The sequence below is a fragment of the Grus americana genome, chromosome 1 (assembly GCF_028858705.1).
Source record: "Grus americana isolate bGruAme1 chromosome 1, bGruAme1.mat, whole genome shotgun sequence".
NCBI lineage: Eukaryota > Metazoa > Chordata > Aves > Gruiformes > Gruidae > Grus > Grus americana.
Window position 1 is genome coordinate 124,904,073 of NC_072852.1, and position 12,060 is coordinate 124,916,132.

General features: G+C 49.2%; 1 protein-coding gene across 7 annotated transcripts in view; it reads left to right on the forward strand.

The window, feature by feature from the left end:
- Positions 1–12,060, forward strand: part of BCOR (BCL6 corepressor) — an 82,763-nt gene that overhangs the window by 57,914 nt on the left and 12,789 nt on the right. For 4 of the 7 annotated variants that reach the window (XM_054808940.1, XM_054809028.1, XM_054809119.1 and 1 more), the window contains 4 exons: positions 518–799; positions 1,206–1,559; positions 7,064–7,392; positions 7,721–7,990. In XM_054808940.1, coding sequence (XP_054664915.1) covers positions 518–799; positions 1,206–1,559; positions 7,064–7,392; positions 7,721–7,990 — 1,235 coding nt within the window. The remainder of the gene's footprint in view (positions 1–517; positions 800–1,205; positions 1,560–7,063; positions 7,393–7,720; positions 7,991–12,060) is intronic. The other 3 variants (XM_054809217.1, XM_054809311.1, XM_054809403.1) reach the window with 2 other exon arrangements.

The window sequence follows — 12,060 nt, forward strand, 5'->3', positions numbered from 1 at the left end:
CGAATGTTTCTAAGTCAGACTCTGCAATTTGAGGCGAGGAGTTAGGGAAGGATTAGGAATTAGCGAAAGACTAGTACTTTATTATTATCAGAAGGTATTTTTGAAAAGAAAGTCATTGCAAAGTGAAGCTTGGATTTTTACTTACTATGGTTTTGGGGGGTGAGGTCGCTTTCTGAAAAGGGTCTGTGCTTTCATACCTAAAGATGTTTCTTTAAAAAAAGCACATTGTGATGTTTCTATGGCTACAAGTATTGTGAATGTTGTACTTCTTAAATCGATGTAAAAACAGCACAAAGTATCGTGCTTGTGGAGGGGGAGTTGTACTTAGCTGTTGAGAAAACGGCTGCCTTAGGCTGACCAGAGGAGACTTGTCCTGAAGTCAGATTTTGTGTTTATTTGCATGCCTCATAAGCCATAAGTCATGGTGGAGATCACATTGATCAGAGAGCATAGCTTTCTCACAATGAATTGTTATGTATTTACTGGGTCTTGTGGTGTTTGTTTTTTTTATTTTTAGGTAACTTTACTAGTACAGAAAACAACCAAGGTCACTTTCTTGAAACTCCAGAGGAAAAAGAGCTCTCAAATGAGAAATGTTATTTAGAGAGACATTCTATATATGAAAAAGCAGAAGACCAGCCAACAGAAGATATTGGCCAACATCCATGTCCACGTCTGGACAGGAAGCGTAAACACTCTGGTGAGAGAGTGCAAAATGATGGCAGCCAAAATGAAAACTTTGTGGATGAACTGCAGGATGAGCTTATATCAAAAGCAAAAAAGAAGAAGAACTCCAAAGGTAAGACAGCATTTTGCTTTGGTCTCTCTCAAGGAATGTCTTGTGAAAGGAACGTCCCTTTGGCTTAATGTGTTTCCATTTTTGAACTTGATAGTTACTAATGTGAGCACTGTCATTTCACTTAAAATTATATATATGTATATATATGTATGTATATATATATGTGTGTGTATATATATATATATGTATATATAAAAATCTTGGCATATAAGGGTAAAGCACTAGTCATTGGACACTGTAGCCACAGCAGTGCAAGTTACTGTAGTGCATGTAACCCTTAATGAGCGAACCTTTAAAATGCATAGTGTGGTGGTAAAGCTGAGACTATATGCCCCGAAAGTGAAATGTAGCTTTTGTTTTAAGTTGAGGGGGCTTTTTGATTAATTTTTAGTTATTTTTCCATTAGATGACTGGCCTGAGAGGGAAATGACAAACAATTCCTCTAACCACTTAGAAGAGCCCAATTGTAATGAGGTGACCAACCTGAAGGTGTGCATTGAATTAACAGGGCTCCATCCCAAAAAGCAGCGTCACCTGCAGCATCTTAGGGAACTATGGGAGCAGCAGGTGTCACCAGAGAGATCCCCGTCCGGCAAGTTGGGCCGGCAAAGCAGGAAAGATTTAGCTGAGGCTGTTCAGCCAGAGGCCACTGCAAAGGTCAAAGACTTCACAGAAGAAAGGCACACCAAGAAAAGGTCAGAGGCCAAAAGCAATAGAAGTTGGTCTGAAGAGTCCCTCAAAACAAGTGACAATGAACAAGGTATGCAGAGACTACTAGGGAAACCAGCCGGCTTTAGCATTTACAGTGACGCATGCTGCCACCGATGTTAAGGAATTGTCGAGAGGTTTTTTTTTTTCTTTTCTTAAAATTATATATATATTTCTGTAGATGTCCATTTGTATAAGGACTGACACCTCCTCTTTAAGAATTGCACTGTAGCTGATATTTGGCAGACAAGAAAATGTGTTTGTGTATGTGTGTATAACTATGTGTTTGTGCACGTGCGTGTGTGTGTGTGTGTGTGTGTTTTGGCTTTAAATACTCTTTCATAGATAACGTGAAGATGAAGTTAATGTCTCTAGAGGAGAGCTGGGGGGGACATACAGCGCGGGCATGCTTCTGGGTGAGGGAGGGAGCAAACAGGCTGCTAGTTGGTGTAAGAGTGTTTAACCACACGTAGGATTTGAGGGGCTGTGAACCTCTGAAACAGCGTCAGCACAGCTAGCAGCTCTTGATCTCGGGAATCCAACGCCTCCAGCACCCTCAGCACTGCTGGGTTTCCCTGCCTTTCCCAGGGCATATGTGCAAGAGCAAGGCTCATCTTCCTCCCAAAGAGGATGCCTTGCTGGTTTGTCTCGGGCATGTCCTATAAATCCCTGTGGTCCCACTCCCTGGCCCCTTGGCAGAGATCTTCCTAGTGTCTCTCCTAAGGAGTCGCTTCCTCAAAGCACATCAGCTTTCCTTGACTTGTTTCTCGCTGCTTCTTTTCCCCCTCACATCCTTTCCTCCTTTCCCCTTCTTCTTCCCTTTTTCTGCCCATTTCCTATCCTGGGGGAGAGCCTGTGGAGGCAATCTGCCAAATTTTCCTTCAGATGGGCAGGGCACTCTCCTGTCCCCACTGTCCTCAGCCCCCAGGCACATTGTCTGCTGCCCTTCCCCTTCCCTGTGACGTTTGCTGCCGTAGCTCGGTTTGAGGACCAGTGGGGAACGGCAGCACGCAGCCCATGTGGCCGATCCCCATCGCGCATCCCCTGCACCTTGTCATGAATCCCCATCTCCTCTGGGCACAGCAGGGAGCCCTTGTCTTCTCTTTGGCTTTTCAGGTAAAAGGTTGCAAATTCCTTCCTCTCCTTTTACCTCTCCGAGTCCCCTGCCTGCTTTTGAGGAAAGGCTGCTTCTAGGAGGGGGAGCTCCGAGTTGGATGTTTGGGCTCCTTCTTTCACAGACCTGGGAGCTTCATTCAACTGGTAGATAGTCACCGTCCAACTGGTCTAACCTGTAGTTTAGCTGAGATCTGCCCAAAAGGAAGCACGAGGAGAGCGGCTCCTCTTGTATCATGCCATGGAAAGGACTGAGTCCAGGTCATCGCGTGCCAGTGAGAGTTTTCCTGGGTAGCATCTCCAAAACAGTCACAGGCAAAAGTATCGTCTTTCTTCTGTCCTAAAGCTCCTCACCCATCTTTCTCCTCAGTGGGATGATCTGAGGGCAGAAAACCCCAAACTTTGATGCTTATTGACGGGGAAGGTTCTCCAAAAGGATTCATGGAGCAGGAGATGAAAACTTAGTTTAAAAGGAGCTTTGACTCTTACTCCCTTGCTTTATGCGCTGCCTTGGTGAGCATGGTATCAGCTCAAACATCCCTGCCCATCACCTGCTCCCCTTTGTACTTTCAGAAAGAGATACCTTGTAGAGATTAAACGAGGGTCACTAACAAGAAGCTGCATTGTGTAAGGATGCTCTAGCTTTCCCCTGCAATGTCTCCCGTGGCAGCAACAGGCTTCTCTAACGCATGACCTCAGGAAAGAAAAAGAGGTGGCTCCCGATTTATGCACCGTTCCCAAAGGCGTTCAGATTCAGTCGCCCCATGGCTATGAAAAACCTCTTGGTTTTGGAAGCTGCTATAAAACCATAAACCTGACTAAATTATGCCTCGCCATTCATTGTGCAGACCGTTGGAGATTGTTCAGATCACTTTGCTAATGCTCCTCCAGCCCCGTTGAAGTGTAAACCTTTGAATCTCCTTTTTCTTAGTTCACTAGGATGAGGACATTTTTCCCCATTGTGCAACAGAACATCCTCTGCATGACAGTCACGTGGGAATGGAGAGAGACTTCCAGCTTGTCTTTCTTCCCCTCAAACTTTTCTTAAACAAGCAGATATTGTGAATATACCCTGTCACTTGCAGGGTTTTTTTTTTTCTCTGGGGCTGGTCTGGTGCCCAGGCACTGCCTGTGAACGTGTCGGTCTCCATTGCTGGGAAGCTGGTCATACCCCAAGAAGTGGGCTGTAATGGGGCATCAAGGTCTGCCCCTGCGCCCGTGAAGCCTTAGTCTAACACCAGGATGATTTGCCGCCTGTGCCTACAAATCTCTGGGAAGATGGAGGGTGCTGCCTTCTCAGCTCGTCGCTCCAGTCATTGAACATGACCCAGGATTTTAGTGTGAGAGGAGTCATGCATTGCATTGCAAGCCATCACCAGGCTGTCACCCCTCTGTCCCCTGGTCAGTGCCTGCTGGCTGGATGACCAAGCAGTGGCCACTGGAAATGTTCCCCCGGTGACTTTTGCCTCACTTGTGGGTCAGAACCATGAGAGCTGAGATGCGGCTTGCCAGAAATTATTTGCCCTACTTCATCCCGCTTGTGAGGTGCCATTGCCCGTGATGGCTCTCCAAGGCACAGCGGGTCGGTGAGCATGAGGATGCCAGCAACCTCAGGGCATCATGCCGCTCGCCCAGACCCGTGACCGAGGCAGGAGCCATGGTCTCTGCTGGGGTCCCAGCTGAGCAATAAGCTCCCGGTGCTGCCGGCGGTGTGATAGCCAGCTCTTCTGACAGACCCCGAGGGAGCCGCAGCCGCTCACCCGGCGCGAGGAGAAAACCCGGCGGTCCTCTTAATCGCCACGCTTCCCAGGCAGCGCGGAAACAAAAGCCCCGAGGAGAGGAGCCAGGAGGATCTCGCCCACCAGGAAAGCCGCCGCCTGCCCCTCGGAGCCGCCTCGGGTTGCAGGCAGCGCGGCGGCCGCTGGCTGGGCAGGCGGGAGGAGGCAGCTGCGGGGTGGGAGCTGAACAAGCGAGCATTCAGGTGACGCGGCAGCAGCTGCTTTTCCGCGTGGACCTCTCTGCAGCCCGCTTCTGCGGGGAGGCAGGCATGTCCTGCTCTGAGTCAGACTAGCCACAGCCCACATCAGTCGGAGGCCTGGGTTTTTTTGGGGTTTTGGTTTAGGATTTTTTTTTTTTGTGGATATTTGGGGATATTCCTTCCCACTCTTGTTTTTCTTCTACCTTCATGTATGTAGCAGTCAGAAAGATGGGATGGGATTCCAGGATTAATCGCTTGCCTTTTTTCTGCCCATGTGTCTTTCATTTCCCAGGCTGATACTTGGCTTTTTCTGGATAGTGCTGGCCTCTTGCAACATCATTGATCCTGAAGCTCCTGGGCATAGCTTTGCTACTCTCCGTCTCTTGGCGGCGGTGCCCATTTAGCCTGGTGCCTGCTGTCACCACTGTGGAGGGTCAAAGTGGAGCAACAGAGTTTACGTGGCGCTTGCAGGCTGGAGTACTCATTTTTTGTGGTGATTAAACTTCTGATTTTATTGCCTCGGCAATAAAATGCATGGGAAAAGTCTGCAGTTCTTTGAGATAGGCTTCTCTTCCTGTGTTTTTTTTTACTCCATCCTTTCAGTATTTCTCTTCTTCTCCAGACCTGTGGGGTTTTTTCTTTCTATTCTAGTTTTTCTACATGTGGCAGTTTCTTACTTCCCTTTGCACTCACCAGGCGTCATCACTGCTGCTTTCCATCTTTGCAATTTTTTTAGTAAGTGATTAAGGAGATAATGATGATACTTCTGTATTGGAATTGAGCTTTTCACGTGCTACTCCAATTAGGTTAGTTGGGAACAGGAGAATTAAACGCTCCCTATTTCATGCTGTCTGCAGAGTTGGAAAGACAGCCTTGCATCCGTGGGCTCAGCCTATGACTAGGTGGCTTCCTTCAGGATTGCAAAGCCTAAAAACTTACTGGATTTTTTGCTGAACAATCTGCACATCGTGTGTCCCGTAAATTCCCTGACATCTGCTTGGCAAGCCGCGGTATGCATCTTTTTCTAGAAAGCGGCTCGAAAGAACTGAGGGATTTCTGTTTCCATCTTTAATCTAGAAAGCCTTCTGCAAGTTGCTTTCACAGATCTATTTAAAGGAAGACAAAAGTGTGAAGCTGCCCACCAAGAGGATTCTGGATTTTTTAATTTTTTTTTTTTTTTTACTGACTGGCTCTGGATTGAGTCTCTTTAAATAAAGGTGTCTCTTCTCTGAGCAGCGCCGTGCCTTATTGCTCCTACCATCTCTTCTGTTCTGAAAGTAGCATCACTTCAGAGACTTGTCGGAGCAAAGGAGCGTCTTTCAAGTGCTCGGGGTTTTTTCTGCACCTTCCCTCAGTGGTGCGGTATTGTTTGGCTTAAGTGTCCCTTCCTTTCCAGCAACCTTTAATTCATTTTTCTGCAGAGGAGTTGGTTCTGAGGTCACCTCAATTCTCTTCCCAAGGGAAACTCAGACTATAAAAAGTCAACTTTCCTGTCCTTATTTTGTTGTAAACCTGCTTGCACTCTGGGGGGGGGGGGAAAGACTAACCATGCTTTTTGCATGTGGCCCAGATTGTGGGATCCAGCTTGTTAGAGCTAACCCATGGAGAAAACCCGGCCTTGCCAGTATCCTGCCACGGGCGGCAGAGAGCTGGCCTTAGTTCCCCAGTGTCCCAGGGCTTTCTGCTCTCACAGAAAGACTCACTTCTGGTCGGAGCCCTTGGGAAAACACAGCCGATCGCTTTTCCCGCAAACCCCCCTGCACTTTTTGATAGAGGGTTTGTGCGGGGCTTCTGTAGGGACGGCTCCTTAAGTAGCCTTTCCGCTCTTGCTTTGCTTTTCAAATAAAAACACCGCCAAGATGTTTCCCGTTTCATTGCCATCTCAGGGCTAAGCTCAACGTTCCCCCCCGCCCCGTGCTGTCCCGTTAAGACCTCGTCCATGCTCCTGCCTCTCTTGCTTTCCCCTTCTCCCCCCCGCCATCCCCGTATCTGCCCTGCGACCACACCTTGCCCAGGGTGGACGAGCCCGGCCGGGCCCAGGCTGCCGGAGGAGTTGGTTCCCCTTCAGATAAAACAGTTCCAGGTAAGGAGGCGAGGTTTTTGGTTTTTTGTTTTTTTCTTTCCCCCCCCAGCGAGGCGGTGCAGTGGCAGCTTTCCGCTCTGCCCGTGGTGGCTGGGCTGCGGCAGCGCCAGGCTGGCACGGCACGGCACGGCCTTCGCGGTGCCCCGGCACCCGGCGCGGGGCATTGCATTTAGCGATTTTTATCAGAGCATTATAACTGTTACCGTAACGTTAACTGGCAAGATGCTATTTACAATTTGAATGTGGAACGCTTAAAATATTAATGATTTGAAAATGTAATTGGTAGATCTCTTAAGCAGTCGAGGAGCTTGTGTTAAGTGCTAGCAATGTGTTTTCCTTTTAACACACCATGCAACGTGTAATGCCTTTCCTTCCCATTTAGGCTTGCCCGTATTCCCAGTGTCTCCGCACATGAAGAGCCTTTCATCCACCAATGCAAACAGCAAAAGGCAGGCTCAGCCAAGCTGTACTCCAGCCTCGAGGTTGGCTGCCAAACAGCAGAAAATTAAAGAAAGCCGGAAGACAGATGGGCTGTACACAGACGAAGAGGAGGATTTCCAATGTGCGTCTCTGCTGCAGAAATACAGCGAGTGTGAGAAGCCATCAGGGAAACGTCAGTGTAAAACAAAACACTTGGCACTGCAGGAGAGGAGAAGGAGGTCATCTCTGACAGGGGATGACACCACAGATATCGAAAATGCTGAAGATAAGGTATCTTTATTTAGACTTAATTGTCCACCAGCCTCTCAGAAGGCAGAGCCAGCCTCCTTAAAACTAATGCGCTGTCATGCATGCAGGGTAGCGGGGATTGCATTCAAATTTGTCTGTGGACGCTTCGCACATTTGGTATTTGCTTTTCTTAACCCAACTTAAAGGCACTATTGCAGGGGGCGAGGCGTCTTGCATTTAAAAAATGTAGCAGGACTTTCTTGAAAAATTAAATACGAGTAGAAAAATGTAACTCTGCTGGCAAAATATAATCCCGTCGCTGTGTTGTAAAAATGAGGATTAAAAAACCCCACAATAATGGCTTTGACAGGTCACAGTAACGAGGAAAGTCAGGAAGCGACCAGAGCCTACTTCAGACTGCGACTCCTCGCCAGCCAAGTCGTATGAGCAGAAGCTGTACGATCGCCTGCAGCAGACTCCCTCATTACTACCTGTCTCGCAGCCCTCACAGCTGCCGATCGCAAGCCCCCCTCAGGAGACCACCCCGAGCCGGCCCATGCCGCCCGAAGCGCGGAGGCTTATTGTCAATAAGAACGCGGGGGAAACGCTGCTGCAGCGAGCTGCACGCCTGGGGTACGAGGTAAGGGTCCCTCAACACCCTGCGGGATGATGGCGGTTGTTTTTTTTTTTTAATTTCAAAAGTTAAAACCCTCTTTCCAGATTTATAGATGGAAGTTTTTGCAAAGCAGCAGCTTTGAGTTTGGTCGTTGAAATTTGTGGCCCCCACTCTGGCACACGGGGTCAGGGGGCAGGTCGATGCGGGAACCGGGTCCCCACCGCTGTTGGGTCGGCTGGCGGGATGCAGGGTGAGCAGCATCCTGCGCGAACGAGCAAAGGGTAAAGTTTTATTGGTAGCCCTTGATTCTGTTTAAATATGAGCCATCTGCAAACAGAATGAATGTCGGTTTTTCTTTCTGAAGTAGTCTTTATGGTGATCTTTAATGAGCTGTACAATTTTTGCTTTTGTTATTTGTGAAGAGCGTGTAGTTTAGGAGAAGGGTTTTATTTTTTGTTCTTTTCTCCAAGGAGTATCTTGTATGTGACACAGGATGTAGCGCTTGGAGTGTCCTCTTGCATGATCAGATGCATCGTAGGAGCACTCCGCATGCTTTATGCTCGGAGTCTGGAGCTGCTTGGCGTAGCTGGAACAATGTTGTCTAATGAAACGGCCCCCCTGTTGCTACAAAAATCAGAAACGGATGAATCCCCTAGCTCCACTGTTTTGAAGCACGCTTTTATTGGGGAAATATGGGCATGTAGGTATGAGCGTCGTCATAGCTCGACCTTGGATCTTGTGAAGAGGTGTTTCATTGCAGAGAGCGATTGCTGCCTTCGGCGCGGCTGCGGGGTTCGCCTTGGCGGTGAGGGAATGCTTGGACCTCGGAGCTGGGGTTGAGCCCTGCGCTGGAAGGTGGCATCAGCCCGGGCCCAGGTGGGGCCTGCCCAGCCTCAGGGGTTTGTTGAAGCCTCAAATGCCCTTTGTACGGCTGAAGAGCTTAGTGTGGAGAGAGGCCTTCTTCAGCTCTGGAAGGCACGGTTTGTTGGAAAGGTTTTGTTTACCCTAGACAAAGGCTTCTTCTAACCCAGGGCACTTCAGCTCTAGCTAGGAGGAGGAGAAGTGGTTGTTACAACGTTGCTATGGTAATCTCCATAATTTAAATGGTTTAATTTCCTACAGACCTAAAATTTCTTATGGATCCAAAATCAAAATGTGTTGTAGCATGTGCTCCAAGCTATCGGTGTGTATTTTCTTCCTGCTCAGTGTCTGTCGGGGTGAGCACCGCTCAAGCGTAGCAGGCTGCCGTGGGGTGCTTGTGCACTTTGCTTTCTGCGCGTGGCGTGCTCTCAATGGGAGCAGCTCCGAAACTTAGTGATGGGCTGAGGTCTTGCTCAAGCAGGGGCCGAGGGCTCTCGGTGTGCTTTGCTGATAGCAGGAGCTATCTGCAGTGTTGGCCGGTACTGGGCTGGTTGCAGAATGCCGAGGATGCCTGGGCTCGCCAAGGTGGGGGTCCTTGGGCCCTGGGGTAACGCTGTGTGCTCACCATGCCTTCCCATCATCAGCTGATTGGGGATTTTGATTTTCTGACTTGAATTCACCCAGAAGTTCAAGCGAACACCATGTTTTTAATAGGCTTAAATATTCCGGTCGTTTGACTTGATCATTTGGCTGGTGCTGACAGTGCAGCAGTGGGTCCTGCTGTTGGCTGAGCTCAGGGCAGCAGGAGGGAGAGAAACTGGTCCATGTCACCGAGCTGCCACCGGGATCTGGCATTGGCCGTGTCTTCCAAGGACTGGAGCGGTGGGTGGCTGCATCGTCCTGTCGGAGCTTCATTTGGCCTGCGGTGAGCTGCAGTGGTTTGGTCAGCTGTGGAAGCTCTGTGGCTGTGTTGTTTTCTTCACTAGCGACCAGACTACTGCAGTTAGTAGAAAGCTGAATTCCCTCCATCTCCAGTAAAATTAGAGCGGTCAAGAAGTTACAAATTCCGCCATTTAATTTTAAAAAGAAAAAAAAAATCAAGTCTCGATGGTTGAAACTAATTTGCTGGTTTGTGACCTGTGGCAGCTGCACACGTCTGTTTTCTGCCGTCCCTGTTAGCGGGGCAGCAGCCTTTGGTGGCTGCAGCGTGATGGCCTGGGGCTGATGCTGAAGTGGGAGCACTGGATGCTCACAGGCACGTGAGGGCTTCTCATAGCTGCTGCGGTGGCCACGGGCAGCCTTGTGGCCCCTCACCAGCCCGATGGCAGAGGAGGCGAATGAGTCTGTGCCGCCGGGGCTGTGGCGTGCAGAGGGATGCCAAGTGCTGGTGCAGCACTTGGAGCTGGAAGTAGCTGGCACCATGGGGCACCACCGAGCCCTGATGGTGGTGGGGATGTTGTATTGGGGCAGAGCAGCACCGACAGCTCTGCCCTGAGACTGAGTGAGCTGGTGCCTGCCCTTGGCAGCCTGCCGCCCTGCCTTTGCAGCAGGGATGCCCAGCGGCCGTGCAGGGATCCCACCCCAAACCCAGAGGCAACACTGGCACCTTTGGCATGCAGAGGTGCTGGTGAGCTGTATATATCGCTCCCAGACCCATGGAGAGCCCAAATGCTGCTAGCTCTGGTGCCTCTGCCCCACTCTCAATTGCACACTATGGATGTACCCCAGATAGCAGCGGGTAGGGGGACATGGTTATGATTTTGCGTATAAAAGCTGACGTGAGAGTGAAATCTCGAAGGACAAATGCGGCATGTGTCTGGTCAGATAAATTGCAGGGCTGCAACCAACAAGGGTACTTAAAGACAGTGCGGCAAATGGTCTTCGGCTCTGGAAATCCATACGCTCTGAGCAAAACCCTGCTGAAGCTGGTGGAAAGCTTTGCTTTCTCTTTGCTGGGCTTCCGCATCAGGCCTTCCTGCATCAGGATGTTAGCAACCCATCCCAGGGTATGGGCGCTCTTGAATCCATTCTGTTTTCCCCATTTGAAACAAATGACTTGAGATAATAGTAGTCTTAAAACTGTAATTTACTTTTTGTGAAGAGGGAATTATAGGGAGCGTAAAGTCTTTTTGGGAAAAAAATTACAAAAGGCTTGCGTAATGAATTTGATGGGAGAGGAAACACTGGCTGTCTTTGTGCCGCTTGTTGCTTTTTGGTGTGTGTCTGGACTTGGAAAGTTCTCTAGTGAATTTGGGATTAAATCAGTGGGAATGCAGTGAAATTAGAGAAACGTGTGGTGTGTGATAGGGATGGGGGAAAGATGGTGTTTGTTTCCAGGGGGTTTAAACACTCATGAAGACAGAGATTATCCAGGCAGGGGGAGAGGGTTTGCCCTGGGGATGCCTCACACGACGTTCCAGCCCTGGGTCCCCGGTGGTACCGCTGCAGGAGCAGGAGCTCCTGAGCATCGTCCTACCCTTGCTCCTTGGGGGGTCCCGCACCCTGCCAGGGTACGAGCATCACTTCTGGGGTTTGGCACGGCACGGTGTGGTGCTGCGGGGAAGCGTTACGGCTCAGATTATAATGCTTTGCCCAAGGACCCAATTTCGAGGTTGGGTAGAATGGAATAGTCCTTCTTGGTGGCAGCACGCTTGCACAGGGCTTTGGGGGTGCGCAGGGCGATGCTGACCCCTTCACTTAGAATAGGGGCAGGAGCTGCTGCAGAGCATGAGTGGGAGAGACTAAAGCGAAGGGCACCTCTTTGTAGACGAGGATGGAGCGTGCATATTTGCGTGCACCTTTTAATGTTGCTGTTTGCAATCTGGCTAACAAACTGCAGGCAGCAGAAGCAGCAGTGGCACGTATATATCTTGGCTGGTGATGTGCTAGCTTGAGTCTTTGGATTAACTGCGAGCGATTTTCAGATTGCTGGTTTAAATAGAGCACCTGAGCAGACATTAAATTGCCCCGTGGCACTTTCACAGCCTTTCTCTAACGTTAGCGAGAGATGCTTATGAAACCAAAAATGTGTTTGTGGCACCACATGTTCCTGTATTCGGCAGTGATGGCTAATATTTTTGTAAATTGAATAAATCATGTTAAAAAAGTTAATGAGGCATTTAATTAATTAACAATGTAGAGTTTTATGGTCTTTATGGTTACATTTTGTGGTTAATGACATTCTTCTTATAGCCTCTTAACACAGAATTGCCCAACAAAATTAGCCTTTTCGT